This window comes from Chelonia mydas, chromosome 3, assembly GCF_015237465.2.
Source record: "Chelonia mydas isolate rCheMyd1 chromosome 3, rCheMyd1.pri.v2, whole genome shotgun sequence".
NCBI classification, from domain to species: Eukaryota; Metazoa; Chordata; order Testudines; family Cheloniidae; genus Chelonia; species Chelonia mydas.
This window is the reverse complement of record NC_057851.1, coordinates 199,995,312-200,018,798: the sequence shown is the minus strand read 5'-3', so window position 1 is coordinate 200,018,798 and position 23,487 is coordinate 199,995,312. Positions and strand designations below refer to the sequence as shown.

General features: G+C 46.6%; 2 protein-coding genes across 2 annotated transcripts in view; one reads left to right on the top strand and one right to left on the bottom strand.

The window, feature by feature from the left end:
- Positions 1 to 2,140: 2,140 nt before the first annotated feature.
- TMEM178A (transmembrane protein 178A) lies at positions 2,141 to 12,788 on the top strand. The gene is made up of 4 exons (XM_037893560.2): positions 2,141 to 2,553; positions 7,874 to 7,987; positions 9,131 to 9,268; positions 11,774 to 12,788. Exons 1-4 carry the CDS (start codon positions 2,190 to 2,192, stop codon positions 12,013 to 12,015), a joined length of 858 nt encoding a protein of 285 aa, XP_037749488.1. The 5' UTR covers positions 2,141 to 2,189; the 3' UTR covers positions 12,016 to 12,788.
- LOC102945057 (two pore calcium channel protein 1) overlaps positions 11,526 to 23,487 on the bottom strand; it is a 31,081-nt gene continuing 19,119 nt past the window's right edge. The window contains exons 11-19 of the mRNA XM_007063177.4: positions 22,197 to 22,382; positions 21,006 to 21,070; positions 20,281 to 20,368; positions 19,436 to 19,505; positions 18,488 to 18,707; positions 18,136 to 18,226; positions 17,290 to 17,403; positions 16,197 to 16,315; positions 11,526 to 14,534 (exon numbers count right to left, since the gene is read on the bottom strand). Coding sequence (XP_007063239.3) covers positions 14,389 to 14,534; positions 16,197 to 16,315; positions 17,290 to 17,403; positions 18,136 to 18,226; positions 18,488 to 18,707; positions 19,436 to 19,505; positions 20,281 to 20,368; positions 21,006 to 21,070; positions 22,197 to 22,382 — 1,099 coding nt within the window. The 3' untranslated portion in view covers positions 11,526 to 14,388. The remainder of the gene's footprint in view (positions 14,535 to 16,196; positions 16,316 to 17,289; positions 17,404 to 18,135; positions 18,227 to 18,487; positions 18,708 to 19,435; positions 19,506 to 20,280; positions 20,369 to 21,005; positions 21,071 to 22,196; positions 22,383 to 23,487) is intronic.

The window sequence follows — 23,487 nt, the reverse complement described above, 5'->3', positions numbered from 1 at the left end:
GGAATGCGTTACCTAGGGAGGTGGTGGAATCTCCTTTCTTAGAAGTTTTTAAGGTCAGGCTTGACAAAGCCCTGGCTGGGATGATTTAGTTGGGGATTGGTCCTGCTTTGAGCAGGGGGTTGGACTAGATGACCTCCTGAGGTCCCTTCCAACCCTGATATTCTATGATTCTATGAAGCTGTCTGGAGTGGCTCATGAGCATGAGTACCAACCTCAGGGCAGACTATTAAGAAGTAGGGCACAAACCCTAAGTTGGCTGTAATTTCTATACTTCGATTCACCAACCAAGTGTGAAGTCCTCAGGCATTACAACAACCTCAACACAGAGTCACAGACGGTCCCCATGAGAACTCCAATCTGTCTTGTTACCCAGGTAAGCTTGCCATTACAATACATGGTCTCTTTCACCAAAAATCACAATAATACTCAGGTTACTTCCAGTCCCAAAGGACTAATCACTTACACCGGGTCAATGCACTTTAGATCCTACACCAAAGATGCTTGTAGCCACTCCTATAATAAATTAAGTAAAGATTTATGAATTAGAAAAAAGAAGTGAATTAGTTACAAAGTTAAAGCAAGTAAACATACCACACAAATGAGTTACAATCTTAGATTCCAAAAGGTAATAGAAGCTGCAGTAATATGCAAGCTGTATGTGTCCTTTAGGGCTAACCCAAGCTGAACAACCGGGGATCCCTTGTTTACGCTTAGAAGTCTTGTCCTCTCCCTGAAGTCCAGGCTGCATAGGGATAACAATTTTTTCTTGACAGGGATTTTTATTCTGTTCCCCCAGAGCTCAAACGGATGGGATGAGTCTCCGTACACCTCTCCTCTTCATGGGTGTGGAGGGAAGCAATCAACAAAGTTTTTGTCCTCTGATGTTCCACAATGGCTTGTCTGTGGGTCTTCTTTTGTTGGTCAGGAGATAACACTTCCCTGTGGTAAACTAGTATTTCAAACTCAGTAATGCTTTTCTCCTAACTATGGGGGTTTACAATTTTAGAGCAAACACTTTTACAGGTACAGAGCAAATACTTAAATATTATCTTATAGCATGGGTCACAGATATTATAAGTGAGATTACTGCATGCAGCAACTTACAAGCATTTCATAAAGTCTGAACACTAAACGCATTTCCATGAAGCTAATGACTATTGTAACAATACTAACATAGAGATGAGCCAGACTGGTTTACAGCGGTACAACTGTCAGTGTTCAGTGATGCCTAGGGGGCCTTGGCATGAGCTGGCACCTGATCTGCAGCATCACACGTCCCTCACACACTCCTGGGAAGGTCTGTGATTTCCTCCAGCCATGAGCACCTCCCACACACTCGCAGATGGGGGGACGCGCTCATTCCCCCACCACTCTGAGGCCACTCACAAGCATGAGGGGGACCATGTGACTCTCCCTTCTGTGAGTGACCCAGACACACTCATGGGGGGGGACGGGGACGACCCTGTGACTCCTCCCAGCCCTGAGCTCCCCTCCCACACACCCAGGGAGAGGGACCCTGTGAGGGGGGACCCTATGACTCCCCCCTCACACGCTCACAGGGGGGACTCTATGACTTCAACCCTCACACCCTCACAGGGGGGACCCTATGACTCCCCCCTCACACCCTCACAGGGGGTACCCTATGACTTCAACCCTCACACACTCACAGGGGGGACCCTCTGACTCCCCCCTCACACCGGGGACCCTATGACTTCAACCCTTACACCCTCACAGGGGGGACCCTCTGACTCCCCCCTCACACCCTCACAGGGGGGACCCTATGACTCCCCCCTCACACGGGGGACCCTATGACTTCAACCCTCACACACCTATGGGGGGGCCAACCTGTGACTCCGCCCCTCACAGGCCCACGGGGGGAGGGGCACCGTGTGACTCCGCCCCTCACACGCCCACGGCGGGAGGGGGGCTGGCCCCGGACCCCCCCGGGCCGCAGAGCGCGGGAACCGGGGCGGTCCCGTGAGGGCTCCGGGCAGGGGCCGGCCGCGGGGGGCGGGCGCGGGGCGGAGCCGGGCTCGGAGGGCGGGCCCGGGCTCCCCCTGGCGGCGGCGGGGCGGGGCGGCGGCGCCGCTGTCCTTTGTGCTGCAGCCGGCATGTGGCCGGGCTGTGGCGGCGGGCGCCCGGCGGCGTGAGGGCAGCGGGCCGGGGCCGGGGGCCGGGGCGGCGGAGCCATGGGGCGGAGGCGGGCGCTGGTCAGCGCGCTCAGCCTGTGCCTCAGCCTGTGCGCCCTGGGGCTGCTGCTCACCGCCCTCCTCACCGACCACTGGTACGAGACCGACCCCCGGCGGCACCGCGCCGGCTGCGAGCGCCGCGCCCAGCGCCCCCGCCTGCTGCCCCTGCCCCTGCGCCGCCGCGCCCCCCGCCGCGCCGGGCCGCCCCCCGGCCCCGAGCCCGCTCGCCGCCCCCCGGCGCTGCCGGGGCTGGGCGTGCTGCAGTCCGGCTGCGCCCGCCCGCTCTTCGCCAGCTACGCCGGCCTGTGGAGGAAATGCTACTCCCTGGGCGTCGACCCGGACCTGGACAGCCTGGTGGAGAGAGGTGAGGGAGCGCGGCACGGGGCAGCGGGCACCCCCCCCCCTGCGCGCCTTGCACCCCCCCCGGGCGCCATGCGCGGCCCCCTGCGCGCCTTGCACCCCCTCCGCGCGGTCCCCTGCGCGCCTTGGTCCCCCCCTGCGCGCCTTGCACCCCCCCCGGGCGCCATGCGCGGCCCTCTGCGCGCCTTGCAGCCCCCCCGCGCGGTCCCCTGCGCGCCTTGGTCCCCCCCTGCGCGCCTTGCACCCCCCCTGTCCGCCATGCACCCCCCCCGCGCGGCTCCCTGCGCGCCTTGCACCCCTCCCTGCGCGACTTGCACCCCTCCCTGCGCGCGCCATGCACCCCCCCCGAGCGCCTTGCACCCCCCCCGCGGCTCCCTGCACGCCTTGCACCCCTCCGCGCGCCTTGCACCCCCCCTGCGCGGCCCCCTGTGCGCCTTGCACCCCCCCCTGCGCACCTTGCACCCCATCGCGTGCCATGCACCCCCCTGCGCGCCTTGCACCTCCCCCCGCACACCTTGCACCCCCCCTGCGCGGCCCCCTGTGTGCCTTGCACCCCCCTCCAACACTACCCACTGCGCAGCCACAGTGCACCTTGCACCCCCAACTCCACCCCCTGCGCGCCCAGCGTGCACCTTGCACCCCCCCCATGGTCGCCCCCCGCGCGCCTTGCCTCCCCCCAAGACCACTCCTCGCGCAGACCCCTGCGCTCCAGATGCATGTGAATTATGCACCCTTAGTACACCATGGACTCCCAGTGCATAGGTACTGTACACCCCCAGTGCCTTCAGTGCCCAGGCACTGTGTGCATCCAAGATTCCCCTGCCCAAACACCATGTATCCCCTGACCTAGGAATGCATTGGCACTGTGCACCTTTAATGCACCATGCTCCCACATCCCCTATGAACGGCTACTGTGGATTATGCACCCCTTAACTATGCACCCTCTTACCCACCAATCCACATGCACCCTGGGGTGTTCTCTGGCCCTTTCGGCAGGGCCCTCAGCACCCACCCTCCTCTGGGATTGGCTGCCAGTGCTTTATGTGCAGGAGTAGCTGGCCACTCCCTACAGTAGCTACTCTTCTACTGCTCCCGCAGTTAGGCTGCTGTGTACGTCTGAGCGTATGTTGCCTAATATTAAGCAGGCCATTGTTTGTTACTTCTCTGTGTACCTGAAGCAGCCTTCAACAGGCCTCCTGTAGATCTCCTCTTTGTGTAAAAATATGCACTGGTCATCTAGTAGAACCTCTGTTCCTCCTTAGTGAAAAAAACAAATGTAGCCCAGATAATAACACTTCTCTCTCTTCAGAAATTAAAAGGAATCGTCAACAAACATTTGCATCATTTGTCACCCCAATCTGAGATGTGACTTTTCTGCTTCCTCCCTTTATTGTCATCTGTTAAATTAGACCTTTGTAGAACAGCCAAGCCTTATGTCACATACATATGGGCTAATGTTCTTCTTTAGTACATATTGGGGAACAAAGATAATATATTTCTTTTATGTTGCATCAATAGATTAAACATTTTCAAACTACACATATTGACTTAATGCAGGTTTTTTGTTTGGTTGGTTAGTTGTTTTGTTTTTTTCTAATATTTAACTCTGATATTATATAGGTATTATAAACATTTTAATTACACCAACAAATAATGTGTAATACACTATTTCATGCTCAAAAGGGTGAGCAGACATCACTTTATCTTCTTTAGCCACTTGTTTAGAGGAATAGGGTAGTTAGTTATATTGTTAACATTAGGTGGAGTGAATGTTGCACAAAATATCTGTAACTTAATGAAACATTTCAAAGGTGTGCCTCTGAAGACACAAAATTTCGTTTACCAGATTGGCCTGAGAATAAGGTAAATGGCTTGCATTATGGCAATGAAGATGCACATGTGAGTGCTGCATTTCATACCATCTTAAGCCAAGTAATACACTTGCAAATTAGTAGAGAAATGCAAAAATAGATATTGCTTTAAGTGTTCTTATGCTCATAATCAGCAGACTCATTGTGACATTTCATTGCTTGTGCCTTAAGGAATAACATTTTGGATTTGGAGTCAGCTACACCCTAGAGCACATGCAAATACCTTCCCTGGGATGGATGTTGATTTTTCAGGGCCAGCCCTGCTCATAACCCATTCCCCATGCCTCTGTTTATACCCAAAATGGCATTTGTTCTCTGCAGCCAACATTCTTGGCTTCTGATTAAAGTCCAAGGGCCAGCTGCTCCACTTGTGTAAATTGGCATCCCTCCATTGACTTCAGTGCAAATATGAAGATTTACACCAGCTGAGGATGCATCTCAAAATGTCCCAGAGAGTATCTTTCATATATTAATATGTACAATGAGAGAAATCACAAAGACCCTGCATTGCCTCTCTCTCTCCAGTCTTACACTGGTGTGTCCATCCCGTTAATTCCTGACTAGCATGAGAGGACCTTTTATAGATATTCCCATAGAGATGAACTCTAATCTAAACACATAATCGTGTCTGCAGACAGGTAACTTTTTCCTTTCCATAAACATCACCGCTCTCTCAGGCATAGGCTTCTTTCCTGAGACTCATATTAAGTGTGTTAGTAACAAATGCATTTACAGTTGCTTACCACTTCAGAAAAAACACCTTTGCAGCATAGTTAAATTGAGATCACGACCTTGCATCCCTTTATTTTCCATATGCTGTCTCCTTTTAGTTAAAAAGGGTTTAATCTGTTTTAATAGTAAATTAAACTAAAAGGACATCAGTAACATTTGGTCCCCAGTTCCTGCCATCCCATGTGACCAGCTGATCTCCCACAGCCAGTACCTCTTGGATGTCACCTTGACTGAGTGTCCCAAGTTTGCTTCTCTTGTGCATCTCACTAGAGGTCAGAAGAGTGTTTCCTTTTGAAAATAGACTGTTATTGGGGCAAATTCACTGTGGTCCGAGACCCAAAAGTATCTTAACTAAAAACATAGTGAAAGGGAACCATTGTGGTGGGTGGAAAATAGTAAATTCCAGTGCTCCAAGCTGAGGTCACTTCACACCGCACTGGCTAGGTGCTGGTAGAAAGGGTTCACAAGGAAGGTTCCAGATCCTCCAGGGTATTTAGGCACCTAACTTTCAGTGAAACCAGTGGGAGTTGGGCCCCTAAATGCCTTTGAGGATGTGAGACAAAGTTCACATATTGGGTTCAGCCATCTCCTTCCTTGACTCCATCTCCATCCAGCTCCCATGCTTCCTACAATTCAGCACCTCTCCAAGTAGCCTGGCTGTCCTCTGACCTGTCCCTGATGCCCTTGGCAAGGGAGGGAGAGAGTTCTTACTCAGTCCCCTTCCTGGGTGATTCACTTTCAGCTCCTCATGTAACCAGTTTAGTTTCATTATTATTTATATTGCAATAGTATCTTGTTCTTTGGGAGTTCCCTCTGTGCAGTCACACCTGTGGGATTGACTCCCTCTCCTCTTGGCATTTGCACTTGAAGCCAGGGCACATTAGCCCACAAGAATCACAAGTGGGGAATGCACAGGGCCCCTCAAAGAAGAAACACTCCCTGCCCCCCAAAGAGCTGACCATCTAAATAGACAAGACAGACACATCTGACCCAGGCCCTGCCCAGGGATAGGCTGCTGCAGTGTGTCTAGGGGTGTGTCACTGCAGAGTGCTTACGGAATGCTTCAGTGCAGCTGAGCAAGCAGCCCTGGTCCGGCTGCAGGTTTGCCTCACAAATACCACAGAATTGCTCATGGTTTCTCTGTCACGAAGCCTTTCACTGATGCTAGGCAACCTGTCACAATGTCATTGAGCTTAGCGGGTAAGGGCTGGATCCTGCCAAGTACTGATTACCCCAAGCCCCACCTGAAATCAATGAGAGCTGAGAGTGCTCAGCACCTTGCACCATCAGCCCCTAAGAACAGCTATGCAGCTGCCGGTCAGGGCAGTACACTGGGCACTTCAGCTTCCTTACAATGGAGCCAGACTGCCTTATTGCAAAGCAAACATGGGGTTATCCGTACAGGGCCAGGTAGTGGCTGTTAAAGCAACAGCCCCTTTTGGGGAGTGCCGGGGAACACCGCCAGTGGCGGATCTAGTAGGCATTTGTTCTGCTGAGAGCACAGCCAGACAGCTCTACATGGGCTGGGGGAGCGCGCACAGGAGCAGCAGCTGCTACATACTGTGACATGGGTGCGTCATGTGTTTTCCCACCCATCACAGATCCACAGGATTGGTGCTATGTCCCCAGCTTTGGATTGGTCTGTAGGAGGAACCCCTTCAGTGTGCCAGACCCCTTAGGGGTCTCCCTTTTCCTCCAGGATAAGCCATGTGGCTTCACTACCTCCTTAGACTGGACCTCTGGGCCTGCAGAACCTCTGCTTCACACCGTGAGCTCAGCAAGTCCAGCTGAGACAGATCCCTGATGGAGACTTGTCCACTCTGCAGGGGTTCATGCACCTTGCCCATTATTTGCAGCGACACTCACCCAGCTTTGTCCAAATAGTCGGGTTTATTAGTCATCTGGAACACAGCATAGGAAGTCCTTAGGGTAGTATAGAGAACTGAAGGTTAAAGCATAGGTCATTCTGGTTAACCCAGAGCCCAGCCAAGCTGTAAGGAACCCCTTGATTCAAGGTCTCGCTCTGTGTCTGACCTCCTTCATCAGACCCCAGGTGAGTCCCGACTCCTTCCAGCAGCCAACACTTATCTCCCCACTTCGTACCTCTCCAGTCCTTTGATCTCAAGCTGGGGGACTGTTGTTCTCTAAGGAGAGATGGGGAAGTCCTTATCCAAGAGTCATTGGTTGCTAGGTCCTGTCTGTATTCCATTGACTTTCAATGAGATTAGGGCTCCTTATTGCCTACATCTCTTCTGAAAAAAATGGACAGGCTCCTAAATCACTTAGGCACTTTTAAAAATTTGTCCCCAAGTTCCTGGGACCTTGTGGGGCTGGATTTCCTTCAACATGTTGTGGAGGGGAGAGGGCTCCTTAGAAAAGACCCCAGGGTGAACGCAGACCAGCAGGTGGATGTGTGCGTGTGCATGTGCACACGCGGGTGAACTCTCCCAGCCCGAGGAGCTTGCGCATCTCTCACTAGCATCAAGCTTCTGCCATTTGTAGGGAGAGGTGGCGTTGGGTGTGGAACTGGAAGTGCAGGGTAGAAGCTGCGAGGTAGTCTGTGGGCACAGGGAGAGCAAATGGAGAGAATGCACTGTGGACTAATTATATTAGAAGACAATTTACAGCCTTGCTGTCAGTGTTTAACACAGTATTCTCTGGGGGAACCTGCTTGGTTTTTAGCAGGTGGGTTAATGAAGTTTGTTCCTTCCTTTCCTGAAGGTATTGTTCAGAGATGCACAGCTATCAAATACCACTTCTCCCAGCCAATGCACTTACGAAACATTCCATTCAATTTAACCAAGACCATCCAGCAAGATGAGTGGCATCTGCTTCGTAAGTACACAAATTGTCAGCCTCTCATCTGGGGATGCACAAGATTCTCCATAACTCTGTCAGTGTTTCACATGAAAAAGCAAGACAACGTGCTGGTCTGTAGATAGGGTTTGCCATCCTGAATCAGACCAGGACTCTGTCTAGTCCAGTAACCTCTCTCTGGCCAGTGGCCAGTATCAGACGCTTTGAAGAAAGGGGTAAGAAATCCCATAGTAAGCAAATATGGAATAACCTACCTACAGGGAAATATCTTCCTAGCCCCCATCCTTTACAGGTTGGCTTATGCCCTGAAGCATGGCTGTTTATATCCCTTCTAAATCTTTTTTTTTATTTTAAATCCCATCTGATGTAACTCTGGATGTTCTTGTTATTCAGATAATTGGTCAGTCTTTTTTTGAATCCTGATAGACTCTTGGCCTAAATTATATCTTGTGGCAATGAGTTCTACAGGCTAACTGCACAATATGTAAAAATGTATTTGCTTTTATCTATTTTAAATTTGTTGCCTCGCAATTTCATTAGATATCCCCTCATTCTGTGTTATGAGAAAGGGTAAATAGGAACCAACCCCTGGTTTAATTTTTCTGTACTGCTTATTATATTCTATACCTCTGTCAAGTCCCCTCTTATTCCTCTCCTGTCTGAACAGTCCCAATCTTTTCCTTCTCACTTGAAAGTTAATTTTTTTCATGACCCAAATCCTTCTTGTTGTCTGTCTCTAAACCACTTGTATTATCTGCTGTGTTCTCTTAGATACGGTGACCAGAACTGGTATTCCAGGTCAGGTCACATCATTGGTGCTGGTAGTGACATTAGAACACTTTCAGTATTAGTTTCTGTTCCATTGCATCTACATCTAAACATTTTGTTTGCTCTTTTAACCATTGCTACACACTGAGGAGGGTTTAGTCCTCTGAGGAGGTTGTTTAGTCAGCTATCCACTCCGGAGCCCACATCATCTTACTGAGTGGTTACAATTAATTTAGAACCCAGCTTTGCCTATGAGTGGCTCAAAAGATTCTTCTAATATGCATTAACATGCATTTGCCAACAGGGTTTGTAAATAGTTCCTTGCCATTCTCTTTTTTGCTCTAAGCAAAAGGGTGATGTTTAATCTCTGCTCTACTTCTTATATGGAAGCAGATTTAAGAAGAATCACGGCTGGTTTTCTGGGCATGGCAGCTGCTGTTCTTCTCTGTGGATGCATTGTAGCGGCAGTCAGTTTCTTTTGGGAGGAAAGCCTCACGCAGCACGTGGCAGGCCTTCTATTCCTTATGACAGGTATTGTGCCATCTTTGTGTGCTAATTACAAATGAAGCCCTTGATTAGGTTTCTCTTTGGTAGACGGTGCTTATTATCCATCAGCAGAGAACACCTTCCTTTGATCTTTCCAGTTAGAACTGACTTTCCACTGCAGCTATTCAGGTAGATGTCAGAAAAGCAGGCAAGATTATAAGACAGAAAGGGACCATTTAATTTCTTCTTCCAAAAAGGGAATAAAAAGTTTGTCCTTCATGCTCCATACCTGTGCCTGGGAGAAAGAAGGGGTAAGGGCACTCCGTTACAGCGCTTGCACAGACTATGCAAACTCTAGGACCGGGCGTGCAGGGGCAAGTGGGCATTGTGCCATTGCTTACTTCCCTGCTTGAGCATGTGGATGAGGAAGAGTGGGCAGAGCCTTGGCTCCTTGCCTTCAATTTACCAGCCAGCAAACCTAAGACAGCATGGGGGGAGTGTCATAATTTGCTGGGAAATGATTTCTTTCCAAAGCAAAGAGGGAGGCTGAGACTAAATTGTGTTTGAGTTACAAAGTCTGCCAGGGCTATTCCTGGAGGGGTGCAGTTTACATCCCCTCTTTTGCACAAGACTGGGTCTAAAGACAAAAATCTATCCCTAAACTTCACATGTTAATGGGGAAGATGAGTGAATAGGTTTCCCCCCGCCCCATTCCTTCTTCTTAACTCTGTCCTTGAAACAACAAAGGAGAAGTCTAAATTACAACAAAAGCAGCAGTTGTAGAGTTAAGTCAGTGTAACAATTTTATTTTTGTCCCAGTCATTTATAACTTCTTGAAACTTTCACCCCTCACGTTACTGTTTTCCATCATTGGTCTTTTCCTAAAAATGAACTTTTTGGGGAAGTTTGAGGAAAAGTGTTCAGCTGTTTTTGCAGAGTGAAGGTAGGCAGGTGTTATTTGGTTCGTATTATTAAAAAAAAAGTCTTTCATTTGTAACTAGCAAAAATGGAAAAGGGTAGGAAAGGTTAAATTCATTGTGGGAAAAGACCTTAATAAGAAGCAATTATTTTCCCTGGTCTGGAGGAAATTTATATTGATTTGACCAAGTTATTAACCTCTGAAAACCACATCTGAGCATGCACCATAGATTTTATTCCATAAACTTGTAAAGTGCAAGCTTAAGGAAAAATTCATTGTGGCTGGATGCGTATAGCTAATTTCACTGCATACTGAAAAATCTAGCCCCATAGATTGCTGCAGACCCAGGAGGGACACATTGGACAGGGAGAGGAGCTCCTGCAGACAGGTGTGCAGTGGCTGAGAGACGAGGACCCCATTCCTCCACATCAGAGCTATGCTGGGGAAGGCTGACTGGGGATGCATGTTTGAGTAAATTACACGTACAGACTAGATTTTGTCAAGTGCATACAAAACTATTGCCTCAGCCCACCATGGATCTTGTGAGGTGTGAAGGGGCTGCTCTCAGCCCTGGGTCTTAAGGAGTGCAAGAAGAGAAGTCTCCAATCTGAATATGTTAAACAGGCCTCATGAATCCACAGGTGGGGCACTTAACACGCCTGCTCTAAAAGAATTCTGGGATAACAACTGCAGCAAACCTTAAACTGCTTGTAAAAACCGAGAGCTTTTTTTCAAGTATCAGAGTAGCAGCCATGTTAGTCTGTATCCGCAAAAAGAACAGGAGGACTTGTGGCACCTTAGAGACTAACACATTTATTTGAGCATAAGCTTTTGTGGGCTAAAACCCCCTTCATCGGATGCATGCAGTGGAAAATACAGTAGGAAGAGATATATATACACAGAGAACATGAAACAATGGGTGTTATCATACACACTATAACGAGAGTGATCAGTTAAAGTGAGCCATTACCAGCAAGAGAGAAAAAACAAAACAAAACCAAAAAAACCCTTTTGTAGTGATAATCAAGATGGGCCATTTCCAGCAGTTGACAAGAACGTGTGAGGAACAGTAGGGGGGAAAACTAAACATTGGGAAATAGTTTTACTTTGTGTAATGACAGATCCACTCCCAGTCTTTATTCAAGCCTAATTTAATGGTGTCCAGTTTGCAAATTAATTCCAATTCAGCATTCAAAAACCAGTCGGAGAACACTTCAATCTCCCTGGTCACTTGATTACAGACCTAAAAGTCGCAATATTAAAACAAAAAAAACTTAAAAAAAAAGACTCCAACAAGAGACTGCTGGAAATGGCCCATCTTGATTATCACTACAAAAGGGTCCCCCCCCACGCTGGTTCTCCTGTTCTTTTTTCAAGTAGGAACTACAAGAAGTTATATTAAGTTCATAATTAAAATACAGAGCCAGCGCTCAAAAGACTTGTATAGTCAGATAAGACCTTGAAACATTGCGAATGCCAGCATTAATACCACATGTTCTATCCAAGTAAGAAAACAACTTTTGCCTAGTTTTTTGATTTATAAAAACTATGTTTAACAGGGGTGTGTTTGCTCTTTTATTTATCCCAGACTGTATAAATCTTCTAACCCTGAGAATATGTTTTGTTTGCAGGAATATTTTGCACTATTTCTCTGTGCACTTATGCAGCAAGTATATCATATGATCTAAACCGCCTACCAACATTCATATATAGCCTTCCTAATGATGTGGAACATGGATACAGCTGGTCTATATTTTGTGCATGGTGCAGTTTAGGATTTATAGTAGCAGCAGGATGTCTTTGTGCTGCTTATCCATTTGTTCACAGGACCAAGATTATTCATCTAAAGTCTGCCAGAAACTCTTCTGTATGACTGCTTCTCAGAAGATGGTGTTCTCTACCCTTGTTCAGTGACAGGTGAACAATATTGTTCAAGGACTTACCACAACAAAGAAAAAAGTGAAAGGAAAGTTACATTCAGGATTCCATGCACAAATACCTACCTGATCCTTCAAAATCTACTAGTCAGGAAACAAGAGGAGTTCTGTTCTGCTTCCTAGCTGACTGAAATCAAATAGAGGAAACACCTTCCCAAGGACAAGAATAGTGGGGGTATTAACTGCTTCAGTCAATATACTGTGTATACATGTGTCTGAAAGGAGATGAGGCTATTCACACAGGAAAAGAGAAGGAAAAGCTGTGATGAGAATTTAGGGCTATTTCTATTTTTCAAATGTTTGTACATAAAGTAACTTATCAGAGGAAAAAAAAATCATTGCCAAATGAGTCTTAGTCAGAAAAAATGCTTTTCTTTCCATAGGATCATACTTAATACACTTCAGTTCAGCTTCTTCTGAACTTTAAATTGGGGGTGGGGGGGTGTTTGTTTTTTGCTGTCAGATAGACCCAGTCTCTGTCCATGTACCCCATATGAATGTTCTTTGTCAAAACAAGATTCCTCCTTGGTTTTATTTCCCTTTGTACTTTATAAGTAACCAAAAAATGTTTATTGCTTATATAGCTAAGAGATTCACAGTGTGGAGAGATTCACCATTCCCATGGATGTCGTTGGAAGTCACCTGTTGTGAAGCTTCAGCATCTTTGTGTTAAACTACAATTCAGTAGTAAAACACCTCCCTCTACGAATATTGTGTTTGTGTTGAGTAGAAAAGTTAGTGGCTTGGAACTGGGTTTTCTCTTGATGCTGATGCATCTTAACCCTGAGTATGAATCATTACAGCAGGATTTCTAGTGACAGGGTAGTCACAGATCCAGTCAAGTGCCCCTCTTGGTTCTCACCAGACTTCTGTGAGAGGCAATCCAGGCCCTGGCTCCCAGGTTTTAAGCCTCTAGACTCTGAACCAGTGCTCCCACCATTCCCCTCATGAGCTCTACAGTCCCCGCCTGCAGAGGTATAAACATCCTTCATTTACAACTGCAGTGCGAAAGCATGGCATGGCGCAGTCTCACTCCCCACCCTCAGACACTGTTCCGGGGTCAGACCTTTGTGATTTAGCAGGAGGAACAGAGGTGTTTGGAGGGGGCACCTATCCCTTTTGTAACCTCAGCGTCAAACATTTGGGGGTGGAAAAAAGGGAGACGGTGTATTGCTAGACAGAACCTGAAGTTGGCTTGTGGTGAGCACCTCCCCCATCCCACAAGCATGTATGTACACAGGCAACTCCCTCCAAGAATAACTGGTGAAAAACCTGTTCCTGTTTCCTTCTACCCTTAGGGCAGGGTTTCCCTAGTCCTGGAAAGCTGCGTGGCCCCTGTATGAAAGTGAAATCAACTATACCTTCCTTCTCACAACACTGTTGATACAGGCTTATCCCAAATCAGTGCTTGCTTACTCAGAGTAGATTGGGTGGTTCTTTACAGCAGGATACTTCCTCACATGCTTTAGTGAACAATGGTTTGAGGCTCTTTGCAAACTCAGGCAGACATCTCTGCATCAGTTAAGTCTGAAGACCATGACATGACTTTCTTTGCAACCAGAACAGCTAGAGCTTTTTTTGATGAAAGCAGAGAGTCTAGAAAACAAGTGAGAGGCTCATCTGCACACACCCCTCTGAAGAACACCATTTCAAGCTGTTTGGATTTGCCCACAGCTGTGGAATATTAGCAGCTGAGAAAGGTTAAGGTACTGACCAACCTCTGCCCACCCCCTACTTAGCTGCCATAGTTAATTAGCCCTTTGAAAGCATGTCATGGCAAGGGCTAGTGAAATAGCACACTAAGTAGCAGCTTTGTGCCAAACTGCAAAATGGCTTTTGTATCATTTTTATTTTAGCTTACACATTTATCCATAGTCTTGACTGGTAATGCATCTAAAAGGTCACTGTGCTAGAAAATTTCCAGTTACAAGTAGCTAAATACTCCTTAATAAGGTCAGACTTTTAAACAGTATATGTAATGCTACAATAGTTTTAGGTAGCATGATCTCTGACCGAGCTATTAAGATAGACACTCCATGAGCTTTCCCTTTAGAAAATACTTTCCTTGATTTATAGGTGGACTTTTACTCCCGGTAAAACTGACCACTCTGACCTCAGGGTGCTGCCACTTTAAACATAACCCGTCCAATGTGCAGACGAGCATCATTGTGCAGACTTGCTCTAAAACTCTAAAGATCTTGTACATGACAGTGCCAAAGTTGTATGAATTAGAGTCAGAGCAGAGATCTCTTAAGAATTAATAGAGACAGAGCTAGTGTTTCCACTTCTATTCCCTTCTGTTCTCCACACTATGCAGCGCTGTCAAAGGTGGGATTCTTTGGGTAAACATCAGCAGGGGAGAGGTTTAAGATTTCATCCACTGATGGCCCATCATCTTCTGGTAGTATCTCTGCCTCAAACATACGCTGAAGCAAAGCATCAACTGTCCTGTACCCTGAGAAAAGAAAAAAAAAAAAAACAAAAAAAAAAACAACACACACACAACATTGGTTTCTATACTGGCCTAGGCTAGTTAGCCATTCCCTTAATTTACTTTATTCTCAAAGGCTAAGTCATTTTGTGATATATGTTCCTCACTTTGGGTGACAAGTCACTGAGGTGTCTACCCTGCTGGTTTACATCCCCATTCCCCAGCAAACAAAGGCAGCTCTTTCAATCAGCATGTGTTATTTACCACTGTAAAAACATGTACATGCGAGAACCTCCCTCTGTAAGATTGGTCCCTACAACACATTTTCTAGCACTTTGTCGTCCACTAACTATTTGAACATCCTGAACAAATCCACAATGAAAGAGCAAACAGTTTTCATTAACTGCTGCCTTTTCAGGGATTTTTTCCAATGAAGCTGTTTTGATAGAACACTTGAGGAAGAAGCAGGGAGCGCCATATGAGGCCCCTAGACTCAGGCTTTCAATCAGTTTGTGCGTTAAACAGCAAATCCAGGCTTATAGTGAGCTTCAACTGGATTCAACAAGATACAGGGAGAATGTTTCTGGAGAGGAAGGATGAGCATTAAACCAAGCAGTAAGAGTTGCAAAGAGTTACCAAAGAGTCTCAGCCAGGATAAAAGTGAAGTGGATACAAGGAGAAAACAGCAACAAAGAGGCTTCCTAACATCTGGAGAAGCAGAACCACCAAGACTGTTCCTGTGTAAGTAGCTCCTGCAGGCAACGAGCTTGTGCTGTAAAGCCCAGGAGCTTGACAAAGAAAGTGCTACAATAAAAACAGCATAAATACTATTAAAATCTGACTGGGGGGGTGCCAAAAGCCCCAAACTGAGTTCTGATTCTCTGTTGGGCTTGATCGTGCCACATTTGATCACAAACATGTGGCATGCTCAGATGAAAGAGGTGCTGGGGGCTCAAGCAATTTTTTTTTTACTTTCGTAGCTGACACGGCAAGCATAGAGGTGCCAGGGCTATGCACGGCCAAGCCAAGAGCCCTGGAAAAAATTAAGCCCTGCCAGTGACCATCATACTTCATGGACGAGAATATATGTGAGGGTTGGAAATACTCCTAAAGAGACTTCTTGGTCCCAGCCTGCTGTTTAAAGGGGATTTAGAAGAAGTCTCTAGGTGGGTTTTAGCTGAAGGGACAGCTACACTTATATCAGCTTCCTCTGCCACCCCTCCACAGGGGTGCTCCCCTCCCTGCCTTGGCACCTGAAGTCCTTTGGAAACCTGTATTTGAGAGATCAGGAGAGAATTAAGGTTTTGAACAGCTCATCTCATCAGGAGTGGCTTCTAGAGTCCCACTAAGCTTTTTTTCCAAATGGTCAAGTGAACATGCCATCCTGTAATAGTGACTGCACACGAGTAGGCGTTTGGAGAGGGGCTCAGTTGGCTAGAGGCACACTGCACCTAAAACACACACACCACAATAGCCTGCGAGGGTACACTCACTGACTCATTGCTGTGGGTTGATTAATGCCAATTCACAGCAACTCAGTAAGAATCTGTTTGCCAGCCCCAGGAGTCTTCCAGCTGCAGTTCATCACCCTGGAATATTTGTTATCTCAAGAGAGACCTGACAGACCAGCAGAGAATTCAGCAGTGGATTCGTTCCCCAGAGAAGAGCCTTTGGGAATGGACTTACTTTTAGAAGCTATTTTAAACATCAGCCCTTTAGACTTTTTCTTGGTTATTTCTTCCCCTCCAAGGTCATTCTCGTTGGTTTCCATGTTGTCTATTAGTTTGCCATCACGTAGTTCTTCCCTTTAAATAAAAATATATATCCCTATGAAGCCACTTAAAAATGCACTCCAGTGCTCTCCACAAGTTCATGAATTGGACTGGCTCTCCCAGACTCTTGCTACTGGGGCTTGGAGCCCCAGAAGTCCCTCCCCCAAAAGCCCCTCTGCATGCAAAGCAGAGGATGGCTCAGAATCAATGGAGCAGACCCTGCAATGCAGGAGCAGAACCCCCACACCGCTGGCAGGAGAAAGCAGAGAAGGGGACAGCAACCTTTTCCCATTCTAAACATAAAACCAACAACTGCTATTGACAGTATTCCAGTGGGGTCAGTGAAATGCTGGCCTCTTACAGCAAGGAGCACATGCCTGTCTGCCTCCCACCCTGCAACTGGGAATTAGCAGAGATGTCTGTCCAGAGAGGGTCTCATTTTAGCTGTTGGCCCCTTATGGGCCAAGTCAGCTGCCTGAGCTCACACTCCTCTGCCCAAGCCATGTTCTAGGCTAGGGTTTAAAGGAACTAACACCACACCTTTCAATCAGAGTCCAGATGCCCACTGCAGCCACTCAGCTGGTCTAATGAGGGAAATTGGACTGTCTCTGAATACAGGGTCTAGAGCAGCCCGAGGCAGTTTTGTTGATTTCACTAAAGTAGCTCCCTGAACACCCCTCTCTGCCAAAGGCCCCTCTCTCTCTCTTTGTCTGTGTGCAGGAGGGAAGGGGGAAATGCGAGAGAAAGTGGAGGTGTATAGGTAAGAGATCCTATGCAGAAGAGAGTCACCTTTTTCTAAGGCATCTGATCACCACAATGGTGGGGAGGCTATAAAATGGAACTGAACTCACCCAGGAGACTCTGGAAACCTAGATCAGATGCCTGAACTCTTGTATTTCTCTCAACTGCACATCACTAAGGAAAATCTGATTACACGGTCCATCAATAACTGGAGGTGTTGAGAGACCCACCCACAAAGTACCATGTTTCCCCTGTAGTTTACTTACTCTTGGATTCCTACTCCCAGCTCTTGAATTTTCCTCTCAATGGCAGTTTCTACTTCACTCTTTTCCAGTGAGTACTCCACAAAGAAAGCTTCTAGGATAAATGCTATGAGAATACTGAAAGGGGGGAGGGGAAAGACATGCTGTTTGGGCATGTTATTAATTAAAGGCAGGATTATACAATGTTTTTGCAGAGCAAGCCCTCACATTATTCATCGATTTCTGCAGTAGCAGACCGTGGAATTCCTGGCCCATCAGTACAAATCTGTCAGTGCATAGATGCTCTGGGGGCATTTCCACAGTAACAGATAGCCTTTGCTATTTGCCAAAGCCCCCCAACATGTCTTCATGGCCTGGCACTGAACAGGAATGGAGGAACCGGCAGAGTCCCAGTCAGATTTGCAGCTAGACACAGTTTAAGTCTTATTCTTTAAAATTCCAGCCCCAACCAGCACTTTACAGAGGTAAGCACGGATGTCCATGAGACTTGTTTAGGGCTAGATGCCCCTCCCCTCTCTAAAGCATCCCCAATCCTTTCTCCACAAGGGACACAGAATCCTGCATTCCTTCCTGCCTAGTCTGTTCCATCTTCTAAGGAGGAGAATCACCCTTTACATCCATAAGGCATCCCCTGGCTCAGTACCTCTTCACGCATCCGTCAGCAGGAGGCATTTGCAGGGGAACCACTGTAACCCAGAGCCCAAACGTATCAACCCAAGCACACAGCAGTGCTCCAGCTGCCCAGGCAGGAAGAGCCCTGTGAACTCATTACCTCAGGCCTTCAGCCTGCTGTGGCTCTAAACCCCATGCTTCCCCACCTCAAACAGATAGAAATGTCACTGAACTTACTTAATTATCATGATCACCACCACAACGTGGAAGGCAATGAAGTACAGCTTGGCAGCCTGGTGCGTGACCAGGGCAAACCCATTGGCAAGAAGTATGAAGTTAAGGACTAGGACAGATAGGAAACTTCTCCCTGCTGAGAACAGCCTGCTTGAGACAGTCAGGCTGATGACAAGAGAAGACACATTTGAGCTTCCCTTGGTGATGCTTCCTCATTAAAAACTTTACTGAAGGGAATTGAGATCGCATTTCTTTCTCCATTTTGACCTCATTGAAGTCAATGGTGTGGGGTGTCTTTCCATTGACTTTGGTGGGCTCTGGATTGGACCCTGTGTTATAGATACAGAAAGGATATCATGCCACTGATTGACAACAGTTAGCTCCATCAGAACAACGAATGAAGATGTGATGTCATTGAAGTTGTTCTTGCAGTATTTGGCTCGAGCAAACAGAGAATCTTTTAAAGCAGGGTTTCCGCACTCCCGGGCATGATGGGCAGTGGAATTCCTGGAAAAGAACTGGATTTTCCCCTGGAATAGTTCCATGCCAATGATAGCAAACATGTAGTATACTACCTGGGGGGGGAGGGGAGAGAAAGAGACCCATTCTCATAGATTGAAATGTCACGCGACAGCTTTACCCAGCAGAGTACGGGAGCATTTAAGATTCAATCATCAAATTCCCCAATGCACATTTCACAATGCACTTCCCAGATTCTGGCCACTTAAGCCAACTGTGGCTTCTCTGAGACACTTTGAGGATGGCTGGTATTAGAAGATTAACAGAGACTTAGTCCAGGAAGTAGTGATTCCATGTAAGGTTTAAAAATAAATTAAGAACAGAGGGAGAAGAATACTGAACTGGAATCTAAGTTGATGGAGTTGAGTATTTCCAATTTATCAGGAGATTTGGGGGGGGTGGGGGGGGGGGAAGGGGGGGAAGAGAAATCAAGAGTTTCCATGTCAGTTACTTGCCCAGATCAGCATTCAGGATTCTGCATAGGACAGCAGCATCAGGGAGGGAGGGAGGGAGGGAGGGAGGGAGAGGGAGAGAAGAAAAAAAAAAAAAAAAAAAAAAGTCCTGAACTGGCACCTAGGGAGAACCAGACCATTAAATAGCTTTACACATAAATAACCCTGAAAATATTCGGGTCTACCCATACAGCCTTGATTCTGGCCAGAGAGTGACCGTGCTGAAGCTTTATAGTTCACCTCTTGAACATAAAAATCAGAATTCTAAGGAAAACAAGGTCATGCTACAGCAGGAACTGCTGCACTTCAGAGTTAGTGTCCAGGGTGCTTACCAGAGCCAGCCCACCGAAGGTCAGCATTGTCGGCACAATGTTTATGAGCGTATTCATGATGACCCGGAATCTAGAACAAGACAAGTCATGAGAGCCCCATGCCCCGACACTTATTTAAAGAGATATTCCAGGAATTCCTGATAGTTGGTGCCTCTTTGAGCAATGGAGTCCCCCATTTTGTTTTGCAGGGGTGAGAGAAAAAAAGATGGCAGATCTGAGAGATCACTGGCCCATTTGCCTCTGCTGGTTGTTGGTGCCTGCCATTTCTCTGCCACTGTCCCACATTAATACAGAACGGGGCTGAGCTGTAGGCTTGATCCTGTTTAACACCGTCTGCTTGTCTGCCTGCCTGCCCCGAGCGGCCTTGTGTGGCTTTCCAATTTCACAGGGGCAGTGCTGTGTCTGCTCTAGTGGGCTCTCGCTTAGGTGTCTTGGTGAGTGGTGGGGCTTATTCCTGTTTGAGAAAAGGGCTGCTGGGGCCCTTAGGCCTAGTCTACAGTTGAGTTTCATTGGTACAAACTACGCTGGGTAGGGGATGATGTGTCATCAACATAGTGGTAAAATCCTTTAGCAAGGACGCAGTTTATACCAGGATAAAGGTGCCTTATTCTAGTACAGCTTATTCTCCTTCCCATATGGGAATAACTACACGGGTATCAAAGCCCCTTTGTAAAGCCATGCAGCCCTTGTAAAGCCATACGGCGTGGATGCAGCCAGCTACACCACTAATGCCTCGATCTTCTCAGCTGAGCAGACGTTAGCTAGCTGGGAGACCTGGTCCCCTGCCAGCCTCTAGATCAGCTCAGTGCAGTGGTAGAGGGCTACAGCCCCATTACATTCTTTACCTTTGAATGCTATCCACAATCCTAATGAGCCGGAGGACTCTCAGTATGAAGACAATATCCAGCACTTGCTGGCTGTTGTATTGACTTGCTGAGGAAGAAAGCAGCACCAGCAGCTTTTAGTACACATGATCTCCAATGCTTCCCCGTTTGCCTAAGACAAAGGCTAATGCAATCACTAGGCAAAGCACAGAAAGTGTCCCCCATCAGTCACAGTACAACAGCAGAATGAGACAGAGCCCCGAGATGGTTGTGCATCACAAAAGGTTCTATTTCTATCATCCTCAAAGACGTGTACCGGAATTGCATACACAACACTTCAGATTCTGACGGGGATGGGGGGTTTGTATTTCAAAACCCAAAATAAAATAGAGGGGTTTGTTTCTGCGCCCCTCCAATATAAGAGGCAGTATTTAATTTAAATGGATACCTTTCATCGTTATTACATACTTAGCTGGAACAAACACAAATATGTTGTAATCTAAACAAGGTTACCTACGCAAAGGACACAGGTTATGGATTCATTCTTCCACGGATTGTTATTTAAATCTTTTTATACTTCCCCCTCCCCCAAAACATGCAGTTTCAATTGAAACCATGAGTCAAGAGTGATATTAGGAGATAAAGCTTAAACAAAAACAAAAAGCCCACCACATAATTTCTCAGGCACTTGTAGATTAACAGCCTGCTAATGCCACAGAAGATTTAAAGCGTAATGCCCTGCTTACCTGATTTAAGTGAAGTGTTGAGAATTGTAGCTATTAGAGCAGCAATAATGATGGAGGTATCAAACCTAGTGTTGAGGGAAAGAGTTCTATTACACGGATGATTCTAGTGCACATCGAAGTGCAGTGCAGGCATTTAGATACTAATTGTGATGGACACAATATAAGGCCTTAATCTGCAAACACTTAAACACGTGCTTAAAGTTAAGCACACAAGGATTCCTACCGAGCCAGAGAAACTATTCATGTGCTGGAGTGTTTGCAGGTTTGGGCCCTAAATGGCTGGACTGTGACCTCTTTGGGGCAGGGACTGTATTTTATTCTGAGTTTGTACAGTCTGCCTAGTACAACAGACCTAGTCAAAGCTCCTTGGGTTACTTCATGCACTGAAACAGCCATCCAGGACTAAGCGAATTTTCTACATTGGACATGTGGTTTGCAAACATGACCTGCAAGGGGGGGAAAATGGCTTATGCTCCCCCCCTTATTTATAGTGGATAAAGGAGACCTAGAATGTTCTTTACTAGTTTGTTTACAATAGAAATTCAGGCCCAGTCTGTGCTACAAGTCTCTGGACAACTGGAGACCTAGCAGGGTTCCAGTATCACGGGGGAGAAGAACTCAGCTAATGAGAGGGGTGAGGGGATTCTTGTATTGACTGTTGGAATGAACGGTTGTTTCTGTTAACAGGCATTTAAGTCCCACACCACATTTTAAAAGATAAAAAAAACTTATACCTACAAGCCCCAATGGGTCTGCCAGCAAGTCAGTGATGGCCATGGCTCGACATTCCAAATATTTTTAGGGCAAAGAGGATACACACAAGAGCTACCACCCCACTTCCAGACCTTCCTGCAGTAGTATTAAAAAAGCAGCACAAACCCAATTGTTTAAAAAGGAATGTATGTTTTCATGAAAAGAGAATCCAGAGTCCAGTCCAGTCTTCTAATCCTGCACTCCAGTTTCAGTTAAGAGCATTTCTCTTGCCATCTAAGGTTTGCAATAGCTTTAGTTATATGCTGGTTATGCAAGTATGAACTTTAACAGTCTAGCACTGGGTGTTTTTACAAGAAGAATCTAATTCTAGTAAGAGGCTGAATATAAAGTCTCCGGCTGCGAAGAGAAGAAAGTTGCAAGACATTCTTCCCATATCCCTTCTACCCCCAAACCACCACAACTCAGCATCCTACTTACCAGTTCCAGAACTGGGTCTTTGCAAAGAATGCCCTGGGTTCATAAGTGTACACTTTCAAGAGGATCTCAATGATATATAAAGAAAGGAAAACCCACTCTGCATAGGAAATCAATGGGTTTTCCTCATCCAAAGCAATGAATACGGCGTTTATTAGAATGATTACATCGTAAGTCCAAACAAAGCCCCTGCAAGAAGGGGGAGAGAAAAGGAGTTTGTTTGCTCCTGTTTATGAAGGTTTAAAAAATAAAATAAATAATCCCTCAGAAGATACCCCTGTGACCTTAAGAGCCCTTCAATGCTAACTGGCCAAGAGGCCCACTGTTGTGTTGTTCTGAATGTTGTTTAAGATATCAAATGAAAGCCCGTGGCACGCTAGTCATTAATATCATTGTGAAATACACGTACTATATAAGGAATTATGGATGCTTGTTGATATTATGCTTTAAAAAGTCTGATCAAATAAACGGAAAACCAGGTTTTCTTCCAGACAAGAGGGAGAAGAGTTACTTCCCCATCTCTAATGGGAACGGTCTCTGGCATCACCATGTTCAATGGGCAGTTCATTTGCATCAGAGATAAAAACAGGAAGAACAAATTAATAGGAGGTTGTGAAATCAGCATGGGAACACACTGGCATCTGCATCATCCTGACTCTGGAGACAAACTTTGGGGAATACAAGGACAAGCAAAAAGATGTTTCTGTTATCCATCACTTAGGGGGTCCAGCATTCTTTTTAATCCATGAAAGGTGGATCCCCTACCATGCGGGTGGGTGCTGCTGAATGTGCGCTTTAGGTAACTTTCTTATCTTAGTCAAGGATTGTAGCCTGTTAAGTTTTAGTGACTTGGAGTGTTATACCTCTGTCTTATTTGTAACCATTTCTGTCCATTAGTCTTGCTTAGCATCACCTTTCAGTTCTTGGTTAATAAGCTTCTTGTTTTATCATAAGCACAAATCACTGCTGTTATATTAAGCAGAGTGTGAATTCCTGGTTAAATCAAGCAAGCTGGTGTGTACATGGTCTCTTTAGAGACAGCAGACTTGCTAGTTTGTGAGCGTCCACTGATGGAGCTCAATGTTGCAGGGAGACACTGCTGCAGAGTTTGAGAACGGATCCACACCAAGGACTAGCCTGCAAGGCAAAGTTAGGCCTGGAGGAGTCCCGAGGAATCTGTGGGGCCAGTTAAACTGGGAGTGGCAGGGAGCGGTCACTGAGTTTAGCACCAGCAGATTCTGTTGATGCTGAGGCAGAGAGGTAACAAAGGGACATACAGTTCTGGATGCCCTGA

Bases quoted from the DNA above. Each gene is read 5' to 3' on its own strand.
- TMEM178A (XM_037893560.2), top strand. From the start codon at position 2,190: ATGGGGCGGAGGCGGGCGCTGGTCAGCGCGCTCAGCCTGTGCCTCAGC. The intron at 7,988-9,130 runs GTAAGTACACAA...ATATGGAAGCAG, and splicing joins AGATGAGTGGCATCTGCTTC to ATTTAAGAAGAATCACGGCT. The intron at 9,269-11,773 runs GTATTGTGCCAT...TTTTGTTTGCAG, and splicing joins CCTTCTATTCCTTATGACAG to GAATATTTTGCACTATTTCT.